The following is a 26,654-nucleotide window of genomic DNA, read 5'->3' as shown; positions in this document are numbered from 1 at the left end:
CAAAGGCTCGCTCTACCACTTTTTCTAAAATAAAGGGCCAAAAGCCCATCGAGGGCTACAGCTTTTATTGATCATATTGCTTGCTTTGACATTGGGAACCCAGTATCAAGTAGTTGTATCTATTCCTTTACTGTGACCTTCTACCCAATTCTTAAATTTAAAGTATAAAATTAAGTTTAACTGAGGTTGAGACACACTTTGTTTGGACATAATCAACTCCTGCTGCTATTAATCCAAGTTGAGTAGAGGTACAAACTAGATTCAGAGATGTTTTCAGGCTTTGGTTTCGGTAATACTGGCTCTGTTCCTATTCCTCAGGAATTTGAGGATTTTTTCAGATGCTACCCTATTGCTATGATGAATGATAGAATAAGGAAAGATGATGCCAATTTTGGTGGCAAGATATTCTTGCCACCTAGCGCCCTAAATAGGCTATCAATGCTGAACATTAGATACCCCATGCTATTCAGGCTTACGAGTAATGAAAGTGGTAAAGTAACACACGGTGGTGTTCTAGAATTTATTGCTGAGGAAGGAAGAGTTTATTTACCGCAATGGATGATGGAGACCTTAAATGCACAGCCAGGCTCACTTATGAAGATTAACTCCACTGATGTTCCTTTAGGACAGTTTGTGAAGATTGAGCCTCAATCTACAGACTTCTTAGATATAACTGACCCCAAGGCTGTCCTGGAGAACGTGTTACGGAACTTTTCAACATTAACGATTGATGATATTATCGAAATTAGTTATAACAACAAAACTTATAGAATAAAGGTCTTGGAGGTTAAACCGGAATCTGCAGCCAAAAGTATATGTGTTATAGAGACTGATTTAGTAACTGATTTTGCCCCACCAGTGGGATATGTAGAACCTGATTATAAGGCGCTGAAGGCAGAACAGGATGCGAAGAGAAAATCAGCAGCCATAGATCCTGTTAAACATAGTCAAGGAAGTATGGCTACCAGAATAAATTACTCTAATATCTTGAATTCCACAGATTCAGAGACTATTCGTTTTGCAGGTGAAGGGCAAAAGATATCCGGAAAGCCTAACAAAACTAGTAAAGGAAAACAGGATATAAGCGAGATCAAGATATCACTCGATAGTGAGCCAGCGAGACTTGATTTACCTGAAGGCCAACTTTTCTTTGGTTTTCCATTAGTACTACCTAAGGATGAAAATGCCGACGAAGAAGAGAATGACAAGAAGGTGTTTATTGGGGAAGGGCAATCATTAAGAAAGAGTAAGAAGTCAAAGAAATGAGGCATGATCACATAAGGACAAACATTAATAAGCATCAACTTTCATATTAAGTATTAGTTGTTTATAGAGAAGTTCTAAAACTGACTTTGACATGATATAAAATCAATATACCCTCAAGTAATCCTTTTTGTGCTGCTCATATCTAAAAATGTTAAACCCAATTGCTATAGGAATTAAAAGATCAAATGTAATATTGATAATCGTAGCACAGATAGTTCGCAATGATCAACGGTAATTATGTAGTCATGTCTTTTATGAACTCGTGTTTGGGTTAACAAATATTGCAGAAACATATTAAAAATTAATCTATATATCCATGAGAAATAGTCAATAAATTGAAAATCTTGAATATTTAATTAATATTCGTAACATCGTAAAAATTATTAGAGGTAAGACAAAGACATTTCAAGTGTAGTAGATAAAATTAAATGTTCATAACATTAAGCTTTAATTGAATCTACAGGGTACACAAGTTCATCATGGTCACCTTTTAGATCCCACTCACTGAGCCCCATAACGGCACCAAATTTTTGAAAACGTTCATACTGCTTGTTACGAATAGCTTCAATTTTGGCATTCATATCAGGCCAATAGACAGCATGATTATACTTAAAATCAAGTCTACCATCATACGTAGCTTCAAGTTGACTTGGATCAATATGATTTGTAAATGGTTCATCGAAAATTACTTTTTCTTTGGTTGCTGGATCAAGGAAATTGTACATCATTTTTAGGAAAGCCCAGATAAACCATGGTATGTTAATCAGAATACATTTTCCAAGTCTTTCTGGATAATGATTTTGCATAATATGTAGACACATTTTTGCAATTGAAATTGGTGGAGCCTTATCAGTAATGATACCAGGTTCTTTATAATGTTTGAAATCAACTAAGACACACATCTTCTCAACACCTTGTGGGGTTAATGTGGTGGCACATTCCATCATGAAGAGCATCTGTTGTACTTGCCTGAAAGAGGATTCAGTATTTTGTCGACCATTCTTCATATAAAACAATGGTCTGCGATCGTAATCAAAACCTAGAAGAATTTCCTTACCTGTTTCATTCTCAACAGCAATATCTTCGGGTTTCAATGGGTGCTCATCTTCTTCTCCATGTGTGATCCCGACTTCACGTCTCCAAACAAGTGTCTCTGTTAGCATTTTGATAGCTTTAGGGACATCCCATTTTTGAGCTCTTAGATATCTTAAGAAACAATCACGGGTCAAGAAGAACTTCTCCCAAGAGCTTATAGGTCTGGTCTTGCCTGTGTCATCAGTAGATGACACAGGTAGAACAAGGTCTGGCTTATTAAAGTGTTCTAGCATTTGTGCCAGTTTCTTTGTCTGTTCAGCATCAAGATCAGCAGGTTTTTTTGGTGGTGGAGAGCCCTTAGGTGGCGCTTCGATCATAGTTTCACATGGGATTAGATCGCCCCTATTAACCGGGGTAGCTTCCTTCTTCTTCCTTGAGAAAATACCCATTTTTTTTAAGGCTCTATATTTGATCTGCGGTAACTGTGTATCCTAATATGGACTCTGATATTTAAGCGTTAATCAAAAAATTTTATAATGCAAATATTATATATATTATGAAAATCCATTAGAGTTTGAAAGAATATAATTCATCATGCAAAACTCAAGAGATGTCGGAAACACGATGTGACACCCATATGGAGCCGGGAATGTAAAAAAAAGTCACTCAAAATGGAAAATTAGTGAGGACCCTGAGAGTTTTGACATGAAAAATTCAACAAGAAAAAAAAACCACTCAAATCTATAAAGTGAATGATTTCTTCCACAGCTTAGTCTTCTTGTTTTTACCATTATATTTTTTCTATTACTTCTATAAATGAAGGGAAATTCTGACCAAACTTATTTGAAAAAAAATTTATAGGCCAGTGAGACACCTTTTGATATTATATGAATAGTGACTGCACATGAAAAACTGCACTTCGTTCCGCGTTTAAATTAGTTATTATTACATAACACAGATCCGATCTTGCATATTTTGATATCTGTACTTCTAGATCTAGACACAGTATAACCTCATAAGTTTAAATGTTGTATGATCTACTATTTCACTTAATCTTTGTGCACATCAAGTACGCGTGCGCCTAAAGAAACAGCGAATTTTTATAGAAACGCTCCCCTTCTCCCCCGAAGATTCTTTCTTTTTCCAATGGACTACTGCGGAGTTTTAGTGAATTTTTTTAAACAATGGATGCATGGAAGAACTTTGTAAACTGATTTGAGGTGGGGGGTGGATAAGTTTATTAGAGCTGCCAATGTAGTAAGTGTAATAACATAGGTAGCGGTACAATAAATCTGATTATGTGATAGTGGTGTTATTTTTGGTTGGCCAATAACTACTGTGATTTTGTTGTCTACAGGTGTATATATTCTATGCGTGAAGAAAGCCACCATAGAATATCGTTGTTATGTCGAAAAGTTTCAATACTGAAAGTTGTTTCTATTACAAGTTGATATACAAAGTCTTAGTGTAGAGTTTATATATATGTGTATTTGTTTCTAGTGTGCTTGATGGTCTGTATCTGTCCCTCAAGGTTAACCCATTAGCCACATTAGAATACTTTGCCAAATGAAACCATACACAAACAGGAAGTAATTGCACTTACGTACTGTAGCTTTGTTGAAGGTGACCATATCGCTATTTGTATTTGTGAATAAATTGAATTTCACTGATCTCAGCAAGAAAACGCCAAAGGCAATGAATAGGTACACCTGGACAATCATCTTTAAGTATATAGGACTGCTTGGGAGGAACAGAGCTAGGATCAGGGGCACAAACTTATATCCAACGAAACAGATCAGTTCAACAATATTGGTGGTACGTGAGTTGGTAGAGACTAATAAGTACAGACCTAGTTTCAAGATCACCAAGTCCAGGAGAACAAACGCCACGGTAGAAGATAGTTTATAGTATAAGTTTTCTGGGTTGAAAGAGCCCTTTAGACCTTGTTGGGTATTCCATATCAGGATATATGTGACTAGACCCATGATTGGGATGTACATATCTGGGGAATTGATATCATCCTTTGGTGGCATGAACGACAACGCGCCATTACTTCCCTGCTGTGCCTCTGGAATTCTCTGCCAGTTCTTATTTGTGAAAGGTATCAAAATTACCCTCAGCTTATTTATGACATAATTTGTTGTGACCTGGAAGTAAAGAGACAGGGAACCGTTTGCACTAGTTGCCTTAGACACTGTCTCTTGGAACTGACTGAAATTCTGTTCACCAATGAAATTAGAAAAAGCGGATTGACCTAATTGAAATGCCATTGATTGAGTAGGATTCTGGAAATTGAAACCTGGTTGTTGTTGCTGTTGCTGTTGTTGAGGTGGCATTTGCTGCTGAGAAGCCTGTTGCGCACCAAATAGTGGTTGGCCTTGTTCCATTGAGGGTTGCGAACCATGGCGGAACCTGTCATTCGCGGTAGCTTCTCCTTGAAAAGAGTATGGATTATATGACATGGTTTAAATATTGCTGATTTTATTGCAGTTAGTAGTGTTTGAGGAAAATAACTACCTTTAATCCCTTATGATGGCAAATAAAAGTAAAACACAATCCCTAGTTAAATTTCGCCTTATTATTATATATCAGGATTCCGTATACAGAACTACCAAAATTAAACTGTATTTGTACCACAGAGATTTTTAAGTCTTTATACTATAAACCGGTCTGATCCTAGCTTTATTAGCTTGGGTTTTCTCGTTCTACTATTCTGCAGTAAATTTAGAGAAATTCCTTGAGTGAGGGAGAGGTGAGGAAAACAAGCTTCGGGAAAGGGAAAACGGTTGGGTTCTGACCAAAAAGAAAGGCCACTTCTGTACTGAAGGAGAGCTAGAGTGAATGACAGTTAGCCCAAACAATCAGAGACTAAGAGACAAAGAGACACAGCCACCGTTATGTTTGTAGAACAGCAGCAAAGTGACAAAAAATACTGACAAAAAGGATGAAAGCTGGGTAAACAGTAAACATCAGAAGCAGCTCCGTATGTAGTGTGTGATCATATTGATAATCTCTAGTACACAATGACAAACGCGTGAAGATCTTTTTCTGAATATTTTTTTTTTCATGCGAATACGTTAGAACAAAGTTAATTTTACGCGTCTCTACATCTTAGGCAAGGTTGAACGTACTAGTTTCTGTGCAAACTAGGCTGTTTTGGGTAAAGTAATTGAATATCAGTGAGCTCTACGGTAAGCGTATTGGTGAGCTGGTTCGGCATTAACATAAATTTTTCACTTCCTCACCCGGTTGGATTTGCTGCTCTGAAGGTTTGTTGGGCGGTTATAGAATTTCAAGCCCATTAGAACTGCACACCTCCCATTGCAAATAGAGGTTCCAATATAAATACATTTCCCGAGGGAAGATACAAAGGTCGTGATATTATATAGCTTTGTGTGATGAGTACGGCGAGGTTTAAGAGAGGTAATGGCCAGGCAGGAAGTCTTTCCAATGGTTATGCTGTGACTGCTCAGCAGTTATTACAAGCTGCAAAAGTTGATGACATTGATGCAATGATGGGATTTGAGAGGTATGTGCCGCCGCAATATAACGGCAGGGTAGATCCAGACAGGCTTGATCAAGTACCGGGTAGGACAGGGTGGCTGGTAAATATGCACCCAACGTTAATATCAGAGGAGATTGCATCCGGTGGTGGTTCAGATTACAACCCTAGCGCTGCAGGTATTGCCGGTGTAGACTTTTACTTTCTGGATGAAGAAGGTGGTAGTTTCAAGTCATCGATAACATATGACCCTTACTTCTTTGTAACAGTTACTGATGATGCAAGGCTCAATGATGTGGAAGAGTTTTTAAAAAAGTACTTGGAAACTTGTCTGAAAGATATCTCAACTTTGAAGAAGGAAGACTTAAAACTCGATAACCATTTACTTGGTCTACAGAAATCACTCATCAAATTGTCATTTGTAAACTCTAACCAGTTATTCGAAGCAAGAAAATTACTGAGACCAATATTGGCTGAGAATGAGAGCAATAAACAACAAAGGAACGTGTTCAAGCACAGCAATATTTCTAATGGAAATGGTATGCTCAGTTCCAATGTGAATCGATTTGCATCCTCCAGCGTTCAAGATAAAAAAGATGCCAAACAATACATTGAAGATATTAGAGAATATGACGTACCATACCATGTAAGAGTATCGATAGACAAAGACATAAGGGTGGGAAAATGGTACAAGGTTACTCACGAGGGTTTTTTTGTTTGGCCAGATAAAGTTGCATTTGCTGACCCAGTTGTATTGGCATTTGATATCGAAACAACTAAAGCGCCACTAAAATTTCCTGAAGCTTCAGTAGACCAAGTCATGATGATATCATATATGATTGACGGAGATGGTTTTCTAATCACTAACAGAGAAATTATATCTGAGGACATTGAAGATTTTGAGTATACACCAAAACCCGAACTACAGGGACATGTTACTATTTTTAATGAAGTGGACGAACTTGCAGTTTTGCAAAGATTTTTTGAGCATATAAGAGATGTAAGACCAACCGTGATATCAACATTCAACGGTGACTTCTTTGATTGGCCTTTTATAGAGAAAAGAGCATCTGTTAGAGGTCTAGATATGTTTGAAGAAATTGGTTTTGCTCCAGATTCAGAAGGAGAATATAAGTCATCTTATTGTGTTCATATGGATTGTTTCCGTTGGGTAAAGCGTGATTCGTATTTACCTCAAGGATCTCAAGGTTTGAAGGCTGTGACTCAAGCAAAACTTGGTTACAATCCTATTGAACTTGATCCAGAATTAATGACCCCATATGCTTACGAAAGACCACAACAATTATCAGAATATTCGGTTTCTGATGCGGTTGCAACATACTACCTGTATATGAAGTATGTGCATCCATTCATCTTTTCTCTATGTACAATTATTCCATTAAATCCAGACGAAGTTTTAAGAAAGGGTACAGGTACTCTTTGTGAAATGTTATTAATGGTCCAAGCCTATCAAGGTAACATATTATTACCAAACAAGCATACTGATCCGCTAGAAAGATTTTACGATGGACACTTGCTGGAATCAGAAACATATGTTGGTGGCCATGTGGAGTCTTTAGAGGCCGGTGTATTTAGAAGTGATCTGGCAACAGAATTCAAGATTGACACATCAGCCATAGATGAGCTAATAGAAGATCTACCTCATGCATTGAAATTTGCCGTTGAAGTAGAAAATAAAGCCAAGATGGAAGATGTCACAAATTTCGAAGAAATAAAGGAGCAAATAAAGGAACAGCTCTTGGAACTAAAAGAAAATAATAAGCGACATGAAAAACCGCTTATTTACCATGTTGATGTTGCATCGATGTATCCTAACATTATGACCACAAATAGATTACAACCCGATAGTATAAAAACTGAAAAGGATTGTGCTAGTTGTGATTTCAACAGGCCAGGTAAAAGTTGTGCTCGGCGGCTAAAATGGGCATGGAGAGGTGAATTTTATCCTGCTAAATCTGATGAATACAATATGATTAAAAGAGCTCTCCAAAATGAAACATTTCCTAATAAAAATAAGTTCTCCAAAAAGCCATACTTAACCTTTGATGAACTTAGTTATTCAGAACAAGTGGCACATATTAAAAAACGTCTAACAGAATATTCCAAAAAAGTCTACCATAGAATAAAAGTATCAGAAATTGTTGAAAGAGAAGCTATTGTTTGTCAAAGAGAAAACCCATTTTATGTTAATACAGTGAAATCGTTCCGTGACAGACGTTATGAGTTCAAAGGTTTAGCAAAGAAATGGAAAGGGAAAATGTCCAGTATTGATAGAAATGATAAACATGGGAAGGATGAAGCTAATAAAATGGTTGTTTTATATGACTCCCTTCAATTAGCTCATAAAGTTATTTTGAACTCGTTTTACGGTTATGTCATGAGAAAGGGTTCGCGTTGGTATTCGATGGAAATGGCTGGTATTACATGTTTAACGGGTGCAACTATTATTCAGATGGCTAGAGCGCTTGTTGAGCGTGTGGGTAGACCCTTAGAGTTAGATACCGATGGTATTTGGTGTATCTTACCAAAATCATTTCCTGAAAACTTTTTCCTGAAACTTGAAAATGGCAAGAAATTATTTGTGTCTTATCCATGCTCTATGTTAAATTACAGGGTTCATCAAAAGTTTACCAACCATCAATATCAAGAATTAGTAGATCCAGTAAAACATAAATATGAAACTCATAGCGAAAATACCATCTTTTTTGAAGTTGATGGTCCTTATAAAGCTATGATTCTGCCAACTTCGAAGGAAGAAGGTAAAGGTATTAAAAAAAGATATGCTGTTTTTAATGAGGATGGTTCATTGGCTGAACTTAAAGGTTTTGAACTGAAGAGACGTGGTGAATTGCAGTTGATCAAAAATTTCCAAAGTGATATTTTCAAAGTTTTCTTGGATGGTAAAACCTTGGAAGAATGCTATGCATCAGTTGCAGCTGTTTCGAATAGATGGTTAGACATTCTTGATAATAAGGGTTCAATGTTGGAGGATGAGGATTTAGTTTCTTTGATTTGTGAAAACAGAAGCATGTCAAAATCACTCAAGGAATATGAAGGTCAGAAATCTACATCCATCACTACTGCTAAGAGATTGGGTGAATTTTTGGGTGAAGATATGGTAAAGGATAAGGGTTTACAATGTAAGTACATCATTAGCTCAAAGCCCCATGGTGCACCGGTTACGGAAAGAGCTATTCCTGTGGCTATATTTTCATCAGATATTAATGTGAAAAGATCATTTTTAAGAAGATGGACCATGGATCATTCATTAGATAATTTTGATATTCGTACAATTTTAGATTGGGGGTATTATAGAGAAAGATTAGCGTCTGTGATTCAAAAAATCATTACGATACCTGCCGCTTTACAAAATGTTCCCAATCCTGTACCAAGGGTCGAGCATCCAGATTGGTTGAAAAGAAGGATTGCTGTGAAAGAAGATAAGTTTAAGCAGTCAAAACTGGAAAGATTTTTGAGCAAAAGTTCGCAGGAGCCACAAAACAGGAGGATAAAAGATATTGAGGAATTATTTCATGAGGATGACGACATAAAAAGAATTAAATTGGCTAAAGTTACTTCTAGAAATAAAAACAAAAGGAATCGTGATGTCCAAAAGAATGACGAGGAATCTTTAGTGCTTCCTGCAACAATGCCATCTATGGAGGAAGATTATGTCTCATGGTTGAGCTACCAGAAAATAAAATGGAAAATCCAACGCAGAGATCGTATTCGGAGAACTCAACTATTCGGTAAATCAGGTGAAACAAATTCAAGATCAGTTTTGGGTAGCATGATTAGGAAGCAGGCGGAAATGTTTGCTAATGGGTCTTGGGAGGTTTTGCAGTATAGAGACAATTATGAAGCAGGTGCAGTTGATGCTTATGTGATTATTAATGGCAAAGTTCAAGTTTTAAAGATATATGTTCCTAGAACACTTTATATTAACTTCAAAACTGACTCCGTTCCTCTAAAAAAAATTAAAAATTGTGAAGTTGAGAGATCTAATGCGATTTTGCCAAACGACGCACGTATAAACAACGATTCAGCCAGTCCGCTGTTTAAACTAACTCTATCGGAACAAGTATATCTAGATGAATTAGAGGATAGCGGTAGTGTTTTGAATGATGAGAGTGTTTTGGGTATTTATGAATCACATATTAGTCCTGCCCAGAAAGCGTTAATGGATTTAGGGACAACAATCTCATTCAAATCTAAAAAGGTTGGTAGCCTAGGTAAGAGTTTACAAGATGGTTTTCATTTGAAGGATCTCACAAGTGTTGGAAATGACAGATATTTATCACATTTTGACTTGAATGTGTGTTATTTATTGCATATCGATACTAATATTGACTATGAATTCTTTGTAATTTTCAGGTCGTGGGAGAATAAACTAAGCATATTTGTAAAGAAGCCGTCAAATAACGCACAAGAGTTACTAGAAAGTACTATTATTGGTATTTTTAAGGAGCAATACCATAAGAGGAAGGATAGAATTACCAAATTTAACAAGTATATCAACTTATCTGATAATGTGGATATGAATAGCAATCATTACACTGACAAAAAGAAATTATTCAAAGCAATTAATCAAGAATTTGCTATGATAAAGGAACAGAAGGGACAACAGGTTCTCCTTTTGATGCAAAGTCCTTTCCCCAGTTTAATCAAGAAGAATATTAGATACTCCACTCAAATCCCTATTATTGAATTGTCTATGAATATTTTAGCATTACCACAATTAAATTGGCAAAATGTGATGATCAATAAACTGTGCTCTTATATTATCTCCACAAGTTATTGGGTCTCTCATTTGGTTTCACTGTCACAACATAGCAATGTTCCAATATGTAACATAAACTTAGAAAAGATGGACTTTGTTATTGATGTCATTTATGCGAGAAGACTGAAATTGGATAATATCATATTGTGGTGGAATGAGCAATCACCATTACCTGATCACGGTGGTATGGAAAATGATTTTGATCAAAATACCTCCTGGATCATGAATGATCTTGATTTTCCCAACATCAATGTGCCAGATGTTTATGATAATGTTGTTCTTGAAGTGTCAATTGAGAATTTAGTCGTTAATACGATTTTATGCTCCACACTCATAAATGAGGCCGAAGGTAGCGATTTGGTAGACATGAATACTGTAGACGTTTCGGATAAGCCAGTTGGAAATAATCAAGGAATTGTCCAAGACTCATTTTCCCATGATGCCCTGGCGGTCTTGAAGTCGTTGCTGAAAGAATGGTGGGATAGAGCACTTGAAAAAAATATCACTGCAGATTTATTAGTCAATTCTTTGGTAAGCTGGGTTTACAGCACTGATTCAAAACTGTTCGATGGTTCGTTAAGATATCACATTCATAACTTGACAAAAAAGTCACTCTTTCAATTGATGAATGAGTTTAATGAGCTTGGCTCATTTATAGTGTCTGCCGATAGGAACCGGCTATTAATTAAGACCAACAAAATATCACCAGAAACTTGTTATGCCTATAGCCACTACATGATCAAATCCATCAGATCTAATCCAATGTTTACCTATCTTGATCTAAACATTGAACGCTACTGGGACCTACTTATATGGATGGATAAATATAACTTTAGTGGCTTGTCATGTTCCCAAATAGAGGAACGTGAAAAGCAAGATTATACGGCTTATTCTAATTGGCAAATCAAGTATTACTTACCTAGAATCTATCAATCAGAATTTGAAGATTGGGCCATGATTATTTTGGATAGTATGGTGAAAACTAAAAGAGCATTTTTAGAATCATCATATGGAACTCAAAGGGCAACTCAAATAGTGACTGGTTTGACACCTCAATCAGATACAGAAGATATTTCTCCACTATCATCGTTTTCAAAGGAAATTGGTAAACCTTTACTTCAAAGAGTCAACAAACTATTCCGCAACCAGCGTGAATTTATTTTGGATCCCGGATTTTCAGAAGACTATGCATTTCCTATTCTTCCTGGCTCCCATATAAAAATGGATGATCCTCTTCTGGAATTTATAAAGAGTTTATTCCAAATACTATTGTTATCAAAGAGTACTACATTAGAGGTTAGGCAACTAAGAAAAGAAGTTTTGAAATTTTTAGAGATCCGAGAGTTTGCAAAAGAGGCTGAATTCCAAAACCCGTCCGATTCTTTGGTAATCAATGGTATATTGTGTGAGTATTGCTCCTATGTGTCTGACCTGGATCTATGTCGTGATGGACTTGACGGTAAATTTCAATGCCCTAGATGTGATAAGAGTATTAATGATTCTTTATTGCAAGAGCATATGATTCAGAACTTAGCCATTGAATATCAGACATATATCACTCAGGATTTAAGGTGTGAAAAGTGTCATACAGTAAAACGCGATTTGATGAGCACCAATTGTAACTGCTCAGGTAATTGGGTATGTACGACTAAACCAGAAAAACTAAGCAACATTGTTAAAATTTACAAACAAGTCGCAGAGTTTTATAACTACAGTCTTGTGAAAAATGCTTTAGAGTCGCTATATTGATGGAACATTGTCGAGACCGCAACTTTTACTTTTCTAACTTAATATTAGACAAAAAAAATCAATAATGAAAATAATATAAACAGCATCTATATAACAAATACTCATAGAGTGCATTCAGCATATATTTTAATGTTTATTATTTATATACTATTTTTTGGTATATGATTAACCAGTCTTTATTAAATGAAAAATTATGGACTTCGCGAAACAAACTGCTAAAAAAAATGTTCTGCGATGAGTAGGTATATTACAGGAAACACCAACAAGAGGTTGATTCACGATTAAACTAAGCTTGGTCAACTAAAATAAGAAAGTGTAATACTGTATGGAATTCAATGAGTAAGTCTAACTTGGTAGTTTTGTTTAGGGATTATCAATTGGAATTGCTTGATTCCTTGATTGATGTGGATTCAACATTAACAACCCCGAATTTAATCCTACAAGGATATAGCGGGACTGGTAAGACACTAACCTTGAGGAAAGTTTTTGAGTTGAAGCCAGATATTATTAATGTATGGCTGGATCCAATTGAAGTTGTATCCTGGAAGCCTCTATTTCAAGCGATAGCTAGGTCTACGCAACAAAGACTGATGCAAAAATATCCTGGACTTCAGGATAAAGAATACGATCCAATGGCTGTAGAGGAACCTTCCTTTTTGGTGAAATATTTAATAAAGCTGTTCAGTCATTACAAGGAACTACCAGAAAAGATACCGTTATATATTGTCTATGATGGATTTGATAGTTTACAAGATTTAGACTCCCAAATATTGTACAAATTACTTAAACTTCATGAACTTCTTCCTAATGACAATGCAATTGTTATGAAATCCATCTACACCGTACGAGATTTGAATTTTGTTAATAGATATAGCAGCAATGCAATTCCTATGGTTGTTTTTCCTAGGTATAACTTAGATGAAATAATAAAAATTTTAATTCTGACTAGAGCACAAGAACTAGTTGGAAGTTCGTTCCTTGTCATGCAATTAGAGCTTTTAGATGAATGTGAATATACTAACGAATCTTTAGAAAAGGTGGCGGTTAATTTTATACAATTAATTGTTCAAGCTTTTCACTCTTATACAGGGAATGACATATACGCACTAAATGATTTGATAGACTTTAAATGGCCACTATATTTGAAAAATCTCGATAAGAATAATATTCTAGATCCATTGGCACTCTATCGTGCCAATGTTAGATTATTCATAACAACTGATGATAGTCTAAAAAATGACTTTAACGACACCTATGAGGATTACTCAGATACTGCAATGACACAAACATATGAGCTATCCAACATATCAAAATATCTTCTTATTGCAGCATATTTTTGTTCCTACATTGAAACTAAATTTGATATAGGAATATTTTCAAAGCGAGGAAGCAAGGCTGCGAATAGCAAACGCAAGAAGAAGGAACAAAATCCAAGATATCTACAACCGTCTTTTTTTTACATCGAGAGGTTACTGGCCATATTCCAGTCAATATACCCCCTCGAAATAGAAGTTCCTAAGGGTTCATTAGCAGCCTTAAAAGTTGATGATCTCATGAAATCTAATGTTGAGGTATTCCAGAATTTAGCTGAGTTATTTTCCTTGAAACTAATAACTTGCAGTAGTTCAAAAAATCTTGACGTTTTGGGAAATAAAATAAAATGGAGAGTAAATATACCTTGGGAAATCATTTCTGAAATTGCAAGTTCTGTAAGTTTTGATATATCGGAATATTTCAGTGGTGTCCATGATTAAATTATCAGAACATATAGCACAGTTCCATATAATAATAAATATGTCCATTTCGTTTTATTTTATAATATTCGATATGAAGATCCGCGATATTGGGTGGATTCTGAAGATTCATAAATGGACTCGCCATTTAAGAAAGTTTAGAAATCCGGTTCCCTAGAATGAATATCGATAATAAATAAATCTACCAAGCCTGTGCCTGGTCTTGAGTCGTCTTAGCGTCTGTAGCATCTTCATCCTCAACAAACCCTTTGATTTCTCCTGCAATTGCTCTTGACAAGTCTTCAAAATTATCAAAATTGATAGGCTTGCGATCGTTGTGTTTAAATTCCCTCTGGAATGAAAGTAAAATCAATCTAAATTTATTCTTTAATTTCACTAGAGTCTTTTCTAAACTTTCAACATTCTCCTCTTTGTTGTTAAGCTCGATAGAGCTGATCAGCTCTCTGACATTTGCGATGTTCTTAAATAACGAATTATTCTTCAACTGTAAAGAATCAAGGACATCACACATCCCAACCATTTGACCTAGTAACACAAATCTTTGAAATCCAACTTGTAACCCAAACTCTTTACCTTCTATTAAATTGTTCTTCAAGTTTTCATTTCTGCCTTCTTCATAACCTTCTTGATAGAACTGTTCCTCTAAGAATAGTAATTCATCAGTATTCATGATTATCAGCTGAATAATTTAATGATGAAGTAATAAATAATGAATTTGGAACTGAACGAGAGTTGATGGTGTTTCTTACAAAGGAATATTTATTAAAGTTACAAAATACTTACTGATTCAAATGGATAGCTTTATATTGGGTTCCTGACAAATCAATTAGCTCATCGCATAAAAGCATCGTAACATTTTTGGATTTTTTGCAATTTTTCAAGTGACATCTAACTCAGAAAAAGCCCTAGTGTTTTGCCGATGCTATCTCAAATTATCGATTGGGATAGAACAATGATAGTCAACCTTCGGTAATTATTTGATGTTCCATTTACCAATCTTCAACTTGATATTTTAGATTAATTCATCTAAAGAGTGGTTCCAGATTTGACCTCTTTACCTGTCTTTTTGATCTTTTCAAGGATGGTTTCGTATGGCAATGTGGTATATACATCCACAGTTTGTTGTGGTAAGGATATATCAATGTGGGAGACATCTGGTTCAAGTTTCTTCAGCACACGTTCAACAGCGCTAGAACATCCGGAACATGTCATTACGACATCAAATTGGTAATGGTTTTGATTTTCGCTCATGTTCTAAAAGTAAATGAGTTTTATGATTTATTTTTTTTTCAAATAGTGGTAGACTCAAATAAGAGAGCAAAATACAGATTTTAATATGAAACTTAGATAAATATGAGATGAGACAGTCTTCTGTCGTTTGTTATATATTAATATAGTAATATGTACTGAGAAGCAAACATAAAATCCATGACTATCAGATGATAACGAAAGTCCGGTCTTGCAACATGAGTAAAACTGTCAAAACTACACCCTTTTTTATATGTCGTTGTATATGATTCAAAGTAGTGGATATTGGTGAAATAGTACATTTCTCTTGTTTGAATAATGCAATGAAGCCATTTGCCAGTGTCAGTCTTCGGTTGGTGTGTTTCTGATTTCATATATGTCATCGATTGCGTCTTTCCGTAAGGGCGTCTCAGCAAATAGCAATTTTATCCAAGTTATGATCTCTTCCGTCGCAAACAGATAGAAGTCACCGTTGTAAAACATTTCCATGATTTCTTTCAAGTGTAATGGTAACAACTTTGCCACAATATTGACTCTTTCGTATAATTCTCTGTACTTTGGATATGTGTTTAAACTGTCGATTTGTGTGCTGGTAATTATCAATTTTAAAAGCTCAGATATATTTTCAGAATTTTTCTCAGAAATAATATCCCATGATAGTATATTTTGAATTATCACATCCTCAAAAATAAAGCTGAACAGTCTTGTGATATATCTGAAGCTATCCTCTTGTGTGATGTGAGTTGTGATATTAGCAAGTTCCTCTTCTAGAAATGGTAAGAAGTTGTCAAGAGTGTCATTCCAACTTGGATTGTTTTCGTTTCTCTGAAATTGTTGTAATTGGCTGCTTAGTATCCTCTTGGAGATTTTCTTTGTATTTTGTAAATTAGTTTCCATGTAGTTGTATATTAGCTCTTGTAGTCTCTTCATGTCGTTATTTTGGTCGAAAGTAAATTTCATGTCGTTATAAAATTGCCACCATTCGTTACCATATTTAGTAGAACTGATCGAAAAGAAGACAGTTTGTAGAAGGTTAGCTTTGTATTTGAAATCTTCCGTTAGTGGTAGGTTTACATCAATTGCTCGTGCGTCTTCCAATAGTTTTTCCATTATATTGAGGAATTTTTTTGGTAATTCTGTTATTGTTACTTCTTCTGTTGTATTTATAAAATGCTTACTTTTGGAATTTTTATTGGAATGTGTAGACTTAATATCTTCTTCAACATCCCATTCATCGTTCCAGGCGTCATCTTCAGGTTCGGTTTCTTTTGTGTTTATTTCGTCCTCCAAATCAACATCGATTTCATCAGCCCAACCATCTTCATCGTCATTCAAATCCTCAGATTTTGAGTTTGGGACCTTAGATGTTGAGTTATGAACATCATCATCCATTTCTTCCTCGTTCCACTCCCATTCATCTCCTACATTATCTTGTGATATCTCTTTTTCCTTAGAGTCATTGAGCATCTCAGAATTTTTTAATGTTATTTTTGTTTTTGATTTCCAGGACTCGTTAGCAATCAATTTTCTGACATCAGAGATTGCACGTCCAAGAACGCCATCCAGTAACAAACTCTTATACAGGATCTCATCATTCAGAAGTTTACTAATTTGATCACTATCGAAATTCCAAGCTCCAGATTGCTCAGAAATAGTTTTTAATCTGTCGTTCAACAATAATGTTTGTTGTTTAATTGAGTTTGCATTCTTATCTATAATTCCAGTAGCATTTGATTTAACAAATCTCAAAAACTCAATTCCTATTGCCTTGCCTAGATTTGTGAGTAATTTGAATTTATCACTATTTGAAATTCCTTTCTCCAAAAAGCTCAGTAGATTGTTAAAGCTCTCAATTCTTTTCTGTATGCATAAAGCCCCCCTCTTTGTTATCAGCAGTTTAGTGTAGTTATTGTCACTCCATTCGAACTCATACTCATCCGAGAATAAGGCATCCTTAACAGCTTTTGTTAAACTTGCAAAATCAATGTAATTGATGTAAATATCCTTCAACTTGTTACGCATTCTCTCTTGCTCTTCGCTATGTATAATATCAGTAATCAGCCAATGAGAATTATTAATCGCATTGTCAGGGAAAAAACTCTTTGAGACAAAAGACTTGAACTCTTCATATTTCATCATGAATTCTTCTTCCTTCCATTTAATATCTGGGTGGAACTCAAAACTACTTTCGCTAATAGACCAAAACTTTGTAGCTAAAATATCATAAATTGTAGACAGTAATTTGATTCTTAATTCATCAACATGTACTGCAACCGATCTTTGGAAATGCAATGATTGTTTCAGAAAAGAACGGCTGCTTTTTAATTTCTTTGATAAGTTATATAAGGAGTAGTAGCAATTCTCTAGTTCCATCAAATCCAGATTTACCTGAGTCTCTTTAACCAATGAAGACACGATCTTCAGGTCCTTAAGGTCATGAAGTTCTTCCTCTAATTTGGTTTCCAAGGCATACAAGTCATTCTCATCTTTTGGATGGGTAGCCAACGAATTGTGTCGACTCAAATATACAGGATCCTTCAATAATTCAGTAATAACATGATCTTTATCAGCATAGGTCATGACTGTATTTCTAATTGGGCTTCAAGTTGATAGGCTTCTGTATTTAGGCTTGTAAGTTGTAGCACTTGTAGTGATAAAGCTTTGATATAAAATTGCTGTTTTTGCTGTTTAGTACTACTGTTGAAATTTGACCTAATTGAAATGAAATTGATGACAAAAGTCCTACACTGCCAGGATTCCTTTAGAAAAAAGTATCGAGAGTTCAATACAGCTACAGATTCAAAATACAAATACATATTCTAATTTGACAACGCTAAATGGTTTTGTATTACTGTTGCAAGGGTTTGATTACGTGAAATACTAAGAAGCTAAATTCTGTTGTGATAAAAGTCAGGTAAATTGATGAATGTTGGATAGGAATATATTATCAATCACGGGTGATCTGAGTGAGCTGAGATATAGTTTGTCATCATAAACACAACAGTGTATTAACATATTTTAGTATTTCAGGTCAAGAAATATTGGCGTACACCTTGTTGCTTAACTTCGAAAACTTTCTCGCTATTAGAATTGGTTGTTGAAAGCACCAATAATAGTGGTCGAAAGTCAAAATGTAAGCATCCATGGGCCTGTAACCTTACAAGTTAATTTGCCATCGGAGTCATGTAATACTAGAGTAATTTACTCTTGTTAGTGTTGGAGTGAAATACTTGAGAATATATCAAACCGTCCAGTTTGAAAGAACAATTTATGCTCCGCTTTAAATACTAAATTTTTTTCCATCTATGTTAACGCAAGGACATTTGAAAAAGACAGAAAAGTCAAACGTCGGTTGTGATAACGAAGATGTTAAGGTTAGGGTTTATGAATTGAGAGATATAAATATAAAATGCATCTGTATGAAAAGGTAGGTAGGTCATAATGTTCAAAGCAGTAGTCTTGAAACACGCGTAAGTTCGTCATTGCAGTTTTCGCAATAAGATTTTATGTTTTCATCGTTTGTGAAAAGGTCTGGTACTTCTCTTAAAGCTTGCTCACATCTATCCACCTCTTCAAGTAAAAATCGTTTGTATTCACCTTGTACAAGTTCTCGTTCCATGTTCTGGAGAATACGTAGTTCCACTAGTAATTCGTTACGTTTCACAGCAAGATCCTTTCTTGTTGTTTTGTATTTGAAATCATGATCGATATCGTGTAAATACTCTTGGAATTTATTGTAAGCTCTGTTATTTTCATCGATGGCAAGATATTCGGTTAATAAGTCAAGATCATCAATCTTGATTGATCTTTGCATTGTAAACTTACCGGAATCACTCATAAAATTATTGAACTTTTTCTCTGCGTTATGAACAGACCAGAAATTCAGGGTGCTACGTCCAGATAGATATAAATTCACAATAATGGATAACAGAAGTCCAAATAGCAAGTATCTGTTTAAACTCTGGACAACAGTGCTTGATCCCAAGAATAATGAGATAATAACTCTGAATAAGAAAAAAAACAGATTTGAAACACGGTAAACAAGCCTCTTGAGAAGAACTTTGCTGATAATATTTAGTGTGTATCGGGCATCGTATTGCTTCCTGTCAACAATGGGGTCAACATTTACATCCTTGTTTGTACCTATATCTTTCTCAGTTATTACTTCATGTTTTTCTGTTTCATTAGTTGCTTCATCAGAAACTCCGATTAATCCGCATAATCTCATTGCTTTTATTACTTTACCATGCTTGCCCATCTTTTCTAAGTAAAATCTAATAACCTTCCTAAAAAGAAAGAATTCAGTTCCAGCAAAATGTATAGCCCAGTCTAAATATACTCTCTCTAGGAAATGAAGATCCTTCACAGGATTCCCTGACTTACAATCGAGGAAATCTATATTAAAGAACAATTGAAAGCAAGAGCCATTTCGTGGTGATTTTGATTTGTTCTCTGAAGTAGACTTCTCTGGATCATATGCTTCACTGATAATATACTTTGTAGTGATTTTCATAATTCTTGCAAAAGGTAGTTTAATTCTGACAGGTGTTTGGTCAATCTCATAATACTTATTATCAATTGCCTTCACAATGTTTTGTTCTAATGACAACTCCTCTACGTTATTATCAGAATATTTGCTAGTTGTTAGAAAGTTATCGGTCATGTCGACAACAAACTCAATTTTTCTGGATAGAATTACATCGCCCGTTTTGTTAGTACGCTTCTGTTTCCAGTACCAGTTTACATGTTGAGTTCCATTCTTCCTCGCTAAAAATAGTGATTTGGGGAAAGCTTGAGATTCGTCACCAAACAGTAAATGCATCAATCCTTTACATGGAATGTCATAATTGTGACTAAAGTATACACTACTTTCTTTTTGTAGCATTTTTCTTTTATTTAATAGCTCAGCGCTCTCTTTAGTGATATTCCAGAATGTTAGCTCATGATCATGTTTACTCCCTACGAGTTGGCTATCGTAAACAGATTCAGATGAATCTGAATTGGCTCTTTCCAAGTTTCTCTTCTCCTCCATTTCTTTATCAATTTCTGAGAATCTAGCAAAGATTTCCATTATCGAATCATTGGTCCCTGAAGCCTTCTTTTCTAGTAGATATTGGAGTTTTAAGGCCACTGCTTCAGGATCTGTAAATAGGACATTTACCCGAAGCTGCAATCCACTAGAGTCATATATTCTTATTAGTGTACGTGTAGCTTTGTCTTTCTCGATTGAAACTAAGTCATCTAGATTGACTTTAGTTAGACAAATAAATCCAACAGAATTAATGAATGAGTAAAGGTTGTATTGTGTTAAGTAGCAAGTAGAAGCAAATTTCTGTTTTTTATTTGGGCACCAGAATGCATCGAATTTGAAAAGAAGAAACTCCTCTGTTATTTTGCTTAGTCTTTGGTCAATGGAAAAGAATAAATTCTTAAACTGTAAGTCATAAAATTTCATGGCATTTGGATAGAATTTGGGATAGATAATCTTATCATGAGGAGATACCAAACGAGTTGTCGGTTTGGAGGTAGTTCTCTCCTCATTCATAGGGACAGTTGACAATATCAGAGAATAATCGCTCCAGTAAGTCGTACCCCATATGTTTGCTACCACAGCATTGGTACAGTATGATCCATACACTGAATTATCAGCTAAAAACGCTAAGTTCGTCATTTTCGTCGAAATTGGAGTTATTATTGTTTGGAAATTGAATATTTTTTCGCTTCCAACTGATAACACTTCATATTCTGAAAAGGCACATTTGTACTTCTGGAATAACGACTCGGTTGTGTCATCAAAAGTTGTTATTTGTTGATCGATTTTTGTCGTTGTACTAGATGCGAATTCAATATATTTGGGAGAGAATCTCTTATAAGCAATTTCATAATTCAAACTGTTCTTATCTAATTGGCTGACAACCTTTCGAGTAGTTTCAAATGCGTTAATCCATGATTTTAGCTCTTTCAAGCTTGAAGCTTGAAAGACTAACTCGATCATCTTCCTTTTATCCTGTGATGCGGAATTATTACCATTGAATATTTTCATTTCAAAACAAAATTTTCGATATTCTTCCGGTTTGTATCTAATATTTGTCAAAAATATACCAAATTTATCAGTTTCTTCTACGTATGTTTTTGAAGGTGATAATAGTAAAGTTCCAAACACACCATTTTGCAGGAAACACCATCTATTCACCCATATTTCTCTGCTCGGTGTCCCCACATATGTCTTCATAAATAACCACCCGCTCTTTTCTGGTGTTTTGTTTATGTGGATATTTTGGTCGACGAATGTATTTGTGGAAATAGTCCTTATATCATAATCATTAATATCTTCTGATGGAGTAATATGACTCAAGGTATATTCATATGCTTGTTTTTTTGCATTTTCAATGTCACGTTCCAATGCTCTAGCACCATCTATAGCATTTTGAACCCACATGGTGTAGTCTTTCATATATTCATTCATGGAAGGCATCAGATCAAGTGGTCGTGAACCATCCTTTGGGGAATATATTGAGTCCGATTTCATATTATTCATTGTATCCAATAAGAATTTGTCAATTTGTAGCCGCAGTGTATAAATGGCCTCTATGAGGTCTAAAGATGCTTGTATGTAGCTTTTCTGTAGCGTAAAAATATGGATCGTATCATTCTTGGTGGTCTCTGGATCAATACTAACCTCCCTTATGTTAGCAGCTTGAAATGTAGAAAGCATGGAATCATATTTTGTCTGATAGTAGTCAAAAGATTTTCGGCAGGCCTTATACGGATCAATAGCAACAGATATTAATTCAGATAACGGAGTTGAATTCAATATATCGTTACCTTTAAGAGCTTTAATTATCCTTTCTGAGTATTCCGTAAAATCAAATAAAAAGTTACTTACCAAGCTTGGTGTATATCCCTGATTGCTAACAAGTCCACTACTTAACATTGATGGAGAAGGTAATAGCTGTGACAAGAGTGAATTTTGGGTTCTTTTGAAATCATCATATGAATGTGTATACTTTTTCTCATAGAAAGCCATGGACTTGTCTATCCATTCTTCAAAAATATCAACTCTTGTGTGGAAGAAATTTACTGTAGCTCTGAAAGATGGCGAATCAATTGATGCCTCCTTAAAAGCAACAGAAATAAGTCGCAGTTGTCGCTGGTTGTGATGTTCTTCTAACGGGGCCATTTCTCAATCAGTTAATTTTAAACTGAACAAATCCTTATGTTATAACGATGGTGAAATTAATGTCAATCCTTTGACCAGCAGTCTATTCATTTGTTAGTCCCTGCACAATAAAATGTCAAATATCCGTACAATGGCCTTTGTATGAGTCCAGGAGTTAATGCCAATCAGAGGTTATGGTCTAAGACTGAACAAAGCACAGAGCTCATCTACTGTTTATTTAGTGTTTTTCAATAATCTGGCAGTGGAATGTTGGTAGCGAGCAATCCACAATTTTTCAGCTGTGTCAAAATGAAAAATTGTTCAAAGTGCGATGAGCCATTGGTTTGCCCCAAGTGATTTAAACAAGTAGCAGCAGAACGAATGTACTACATTAGGATTCTCAAATTATACTTCTTCAGTCAGAATCCAAGCGTTCAATGGGTTATTTTGATTAATTTATTCATAACATCTATTGTTGTTCGGTAAAGTGCTTCTTATTCTTTAAAAGGCAAGTTGTTTCAATTGATCAAGGGTAATACTCGCAAACTTGCGATTGGACAGTTTTTTAGAACGCTCCCTATGAGTACATTGGTGGTTGATAAGCATGCATCTGATCGAGATCATGTTCATGTGATAAAGTTGGAAGCGTCTGCCCATATGGGTCCGGATATGTGGGGTCAACCCACTGAACAACGTTGTAACATAACCATGAATATGGGCACAGATTTTTCTAAATCTTCAGAGACAGATGATTTGAAATATTCATTGAACTACGCTGTGATCTGTAAGGACATGTTGAAATACATAGGACTTAAGAACAATAGATGGGGATCCGTTGGTGCGATGACTCGTGATGTAGCTCAATTTGCAATGGATAGTTGGCTTGGTATCAATAATTTAAATTTAGAAGTTAATGTCCCATCTGTCCACATCCGTTCCAAGGATATTGCGTGTGAGGTTAACAGAAGTCGTGCTGCTGTTACAGAGGATTTACAGGACTTTATCAAAATACAGAACCTCCGTCTATTGACGCTAATTGGTGTTTTTACCTTTGAAAGAAAGGAAAAACAGTTTGTGGACCTAGATATTAAAATACCATGGCCAAGAAACAGAGAACATCATATTTCAATCAAGAAAATAGTAGATAAGATAGTTCAACATGTTGAGAACTCAAATTTTAAAACAGTAGAGGCACTAGCAGAAAATATATGTGGTATTATTGGACATGACTCATATTTTGGACACAATTTGAAAGACCTACCAATTTCTGTTAAGGTTATTAAATTAAATGCTATCACTGATACTGAAGGTGTGGGTGTCAGTTGTGTGAGAAAACCAAGTGAATTGCCTCACTATGATCAAAAGCCATTTAGCAATCGTTCTGATCCAAAAAGTTTGGATGATTCGTTTAATTTACCGGTGGGTACAAACGTTCCATTAATTGAAGGAGCTTGGAATACTGCATTCCTTGCATTTGGGTCAAATATTGAACCTAGAAGGCAGCAAGTGGAAAGAGCTATAAATTTACTGAGAGAAAATCCAAATGTGAAAGTAAAGGGCTTTTCCTCATACTTTGAGAGTGAACCGATGTATTTTAAAGATCAGTCACCTTTCTTGAATGGTTGTATTGGTATTGAAACAACACTTTCACCTCACGAACTACTAGAGTTGTGTAAGGACATCGAATACACAAAGTTAGGGAGAGTCAAAAAGTTCAATAATGGGCCACGAACAATTGACCTGGATATTATATTTTATTTAAGCGAGAGCGGTGAGCATGTTTTGGTGAATGATACAGATCTTACTGTACCTCATCCAAGGATGTTGGAACGGACGTTCGTTCTCGAACCACTATGCGAATTATTACACCCAGAATTTACACATCCTGTATCTGCAGAACCTGTTTTCAATCATTTGGAAAATATATATGATAATGAGAACCCAGAAGATATTTTATGGAAGCTTATACCACTACCGTCAAAAGATGGAGAAAGTGAAAAATTTCTGAAGTTCAAAAACGTTAAGGTTTATGATGAGATTCTAGGTATAAGTAGATGGAGAACACAATCGTCTGCTTTGGCTATGGGAGTTGTGAACACAACACCGGATTCCTTTTCTGATGGTTCGGAATCTTACTTAGACGTAAATGAAAAGGTTGAAAAGGTTAAGAAAATGATAAATGATGGTCTAAGATTAAGTGAGCAGTTAATTGTGGATATTGGCGGGTGTTCAACAAGACCTGGCTCAACACAGGTTTCTGAAGAAGAAGAAATTGAAAGGACTATTCCTTTAATAAAGGCCATTAAAGCATGCTCTGATATCCCATTTGATAAGGTTTTATTGTCGATAGATACATATAGGTCAAAGGTTGCTCAGAGTGCTATTGAATGCGGTATTGATATTGTAAATGATATTTCAGCCGGGTCTTTTGATCCGACAATGTTTGATGTCATCGCCAATAATCCACAAATAGCATATGTATTATCTCATATCAGAGGTGATATTGCCACGATGTCTACTAAAACCACATATGGTGAACCAGATGGAACGCATTATGTAAATGGTAGAAAAAACACATCAGAAAGCACGGTTCTTATCAGGAATATCGGAAAGGAAATGGCCGATAGATATTGTTTGGCCATGAAGAAAGGAGTTCAAAGGTCCCAATTAATTTTGGATCCTGGTATTGGATTTGCCAAAAATGCCAAACAGAATTTGCAGATAATTAAACAAACTTCCCTTTTAAAAAATTACAGTTATGTACAAGACAATCTATCGGTTAATTTCAGAAATATTCCAGTGTTAGTCGGCCCTTCCAGAAAAAAATTCTTGGGTACTATAACAAAAGAAGATGATCCATCTAAAAGAGACTCAGCCACCAGTTCTATAGCAGCTACATGTGTAGGATTTGATGCGGATATTATTAGAGTGCACAATGTCAGAGAGTGTATCCAAAGTATTAAATTGGCAAATGAATTGTACAGATCTGCGACCTTAACCTAAGTATTTACCTCTCTTTGATTGAGATAACGATATGGATAGGACATTATTAACTTTTATTGTGTGAAATTCAGCTATATCAGTTTTTTTTCAACTTTTTTGAAATGCGCATAAAAAAGTAACGGATATTCATTAATAGGGTTAAGTAAATAGCTAATGGCAGATTTTTAGTCATGCTCGAGATAAAATATCAATCTCCAAATATCTAATATATAATACACAGAAGACGCATTAACATATAACTTTTCAAATTGATTCTTTACTATCTTTTATATGCCGAATTGTGACAAATCCTTGTTTTCCAGAACACTGAGTCACAAAATGTTAATTAAATAATGGATAATTGCAGATCGTAATGACATCTTCATAGCTCACTAGTTAAAAATAAAAATATTGTCTCTTCTTTCTGATTAATAATAACGTAATTGGTTAGGAAGATTACAAAACTGGGCAGTCTCTAGAGATGTGACCAGTTTCGTTACAGTTATAACAAACCTTCTCATTTGGGCCATTTGGACAATCCCTGGAAACGTGACCGAATCTACCACATGAGTAACACTTGGTGTCAGTTTGCATACAGTCTCTGGCAACATGGTTAGGACCACCACACTTGTAACAAGAAACGTTCTTGCTGGCAGCACCAAATCTACCCTTTCTTGGTTCAGGACACTCTCTTGAGACATGGCCAGTTTGATTACAGTTGAAACAACGTTGAATGGAACACTCACTCTTGACATGGCCGGTTTCACCACAGTTGTAGCATTGCTTGTGTTCAACAGTTCTTGGCATTGTACATTCGGATTGAACATGGCCTGGTTGGTTACAGTTGTAACATAGTCTTTCAGAATCACAGTCATCAGCTAAATGGCCGATCTTACCGCAAACGTAACAAGCTTTTTGAGACATCCTTTGTAGTTTTTGAAATTAAATGGCAATCTTTTGCAAAATCCAGGTTATCTTTTCTGAACAAAATTGCTAGAAAGAAATGTAAAACGCTGACAAAGTGAAATCAGACGCACAACTATTTCAAATCTATGATGAATCAAATACAACTGTTCTACACCTAGCCGCCCACTCCAATGCTAACCACTATGCTGATCCCGAACATCGGCTAATGGATGAGGTCTGTCTCTACTATTG

General features: G+C 35.4%; 11 protein-coding genes across 11 annotated transcripts; 4 read left to right on the top strand and 7 right to left on the bottom strand.

The window, feature by feature from the left end:
- Nucleotides 1-267: 267 nt before the first annotated feature.
- Nucleotides 268-1,266, top strand: UFD1 (polyubiquitin-binding protein UFD1; the record flags this gene model as incomplete). The annotated part of the gene is made up of 1 exon (XM_448060.1): nucleotides 268-1,266. One exon carries the CDS (start codon nucleotides 268-270, stop codon nucleotides 1,264-1,266), a length of 999 nt encoding a protein of 332 aa, XP_448060.1.
- Nucleotides 1,267-1,706: 440 nt separating this feature from the next.
- On the bottom strand, nucleotides 1,707-2,750 carry PDR17 (phosphatidylinositol transporter; the record flags this gene model as incomplete). Its single annotated transcript, XM_448059.1, has 1 exon — nucleotides 1,707-2,750. One exon carries the CDS (start codon nucleotides 2,748-2,750, stop codon nucleotides 1,707-1,709), a length of 1,044 nt encoding a protein of 347 aa, XP_448059.1.
- Nucleotides 2,751-3,833: 1,083 nt separating this feature from the next.
- Nucleotides 3,834-4,763, bottom strand: YIF1 (protein transporter YIF1; the record flags this gene model as incomplete). The annotated part of the gene is made up of 1 exon (XM_448058.1): nucleotides 3,834-4,763. The coding sequence occupies one exon, from the start codon at nucleotides 4,761-4,763 to the stop codon at nucleotides 3,834-3,836; it is 930 nt and encodes a 309-aa protein (XP_448058.1).
- A 936-nt stretch (nucleotides 4,764-5,699) lies between these two features.
- Nucleotides 5,700-12,353, top strand: POL2 (DNA polymerase epsilon catalytic subunit; the record flags this gene model as incomplete). Its single annotated transcript, XM_448057.1, has 1 exon — nucleotides 5,700-12,353. The coding sequence occupies one exon, from the start codon at nucleotides 5,700-5,702 to the stop codon at nucleotides 12,351-12,353; it is 6,654 nt and encodes a 2,217-aa protein (XP_448057.1).
- A 335-nt stretch (nucleotides 12,354-12,688) lies between these two features.
- ORC5 (origin recognition complex subunit 5) lies at nucleotides 12,689-14,107 on the top strand (the record flags this gene model as incomplete). The annotated part of the gene is made up of 1 exon (XM_448056.1): nucleotides 12,689-14,107. The coding sequence occupies one exon, from the start codon at nucleotides 12,689-12,691 to the stop codon at nucleotides 14,105-14,107; it is 1,419 nt and encodes a 472-aa protein (XP_448056.1).
- A 181-nt stretch (nucleotides 14,108-14,288) lies between these two features.
- LTO1 (ribosome biosynthesis protein LTO1) lies at nucleotides 14,289-14,777 on the bottom strand (the record flags this gene model as incomplete). Its single annotated transcript, XM_448055.1, has 1 exon — nucleotides 14,289-14,777. One exon carries the CDS (start codon nucleotides 14,775-14,777, stop codon nucleotides 14,289-14,291), a length of 489 nt encoding a protein of 162 aa, XP_448055.1.
- A 356-nt stretch (nucleotides 14,778-15,133) lies between these two features.
- ATX1 (copper metallochaperone ATX1) lies at nucleotides 15,134-15,358 on the bottom strand (the record flags this gene model as incomplete). Its single annotated transcript, XM_002999528.1, has 1 exon — nucleotides 15,134-15,358. One exon carries the CDS (start codon nucleotides 15,356-15,358, stop codon nucleotides 15,134-15,136), a length of 225 nt encoding a protein of 74 aa, XP_002999574.1.
- Nucleotides 15,359-15,697: 339 nt separating this feature from the next.
- DSL1 (Dsl1p) lies at nucleotides 15,698-17,935 on the bottom strand (the record flags this gene model as incomplete). The annotated part of the gene is made up of 1 exon (XM_448054.1): nucleotides 15,698-17,935. One exon carries the CDS (start codon nucleotides 17,933-17,935, stop codon nucleotides 15,698-15,700), a length of 2,238 nt encoding a protein of 745 aa, XP_448054.1.
- Nucleotides 17,936-18,800: 865 nt separating this feature from the next.
- On the bottom strand, nucleotides 18,801-22,535 carry SIP3 (Sip3p; the record flags this gene model as incomplete). Its single annotated transcript, XM_448053.1, has 1 exon — nucleotides 18,801-22,535. The coding sequence occupies one exon, from the start codon at nucleotides 22,533-22,535 to the stop codon at nucleotides 18,801-18,803; it is 3,735 nt and encodes a 1,244-aa protein (XP_448053.1).
- Nucleotides 22,536-23,093: 558 nt separating this feature from the next.
- On the top strand, nucleotides 23,094-25,517 carry FOL1 (trifunctional dihydropteroate synthetase/dihydrohydroxymethylpterin pyrophosphokinase/dihydroneopterin aldolase FOL1; the record flags this gene model as incomplete). The annotated part of the gene is made up of 1 exon (XM_448052.1): nucleotides 23,094-25,517. One exon carries the CDS (start codon nucleotides 23,094-23,096, stop codon nucleotides 25,515-25,517), a length of 2,424 nt encoding a protein of 807 aa, XP_448052.1.
- Nucleotides 25,518-25,952: 435 nt separating this feature from the next.
- Nucleotides 25,953-26,420, bottom strand: GIS2 (mRNA-binding translational activator GIS2; the record flags this gene model as incomplete). Its single annotated transcript, XM_448051.1, has 1 exon — nucleotides 25,953-26,420. One exon carries the CDS (start codon nucleotides 26,418-26,420, stop codon nucleotides 25,953-25,955), a length of 468 nt encoding a protein of 155 aa, XP_448051.1.
- Nucleotides 26,421-26,654: the final 234 nt, after the last annotated feature.

The sequence above is a fragment of the Nakaseomyces glabratus genome, chromosome J (genome assembly GCF_010111755.1).
Source record: "Nakaseomyces glabratus chromosome J, complete sequence".
NCBI classification, from domain to species: Eukaryota; Fungi; Ascomycota; class Saccharomycetes; order Saccharomycetales; family Saccharomycetaceae; genus Nakaseomyces; species Nakaseomyces glabratus.
The sequence above is the reverse complement of the archived record's forward strand: the minus strand, read 5'-3'. Positions and strand labels throughout refer to the sequence as shown.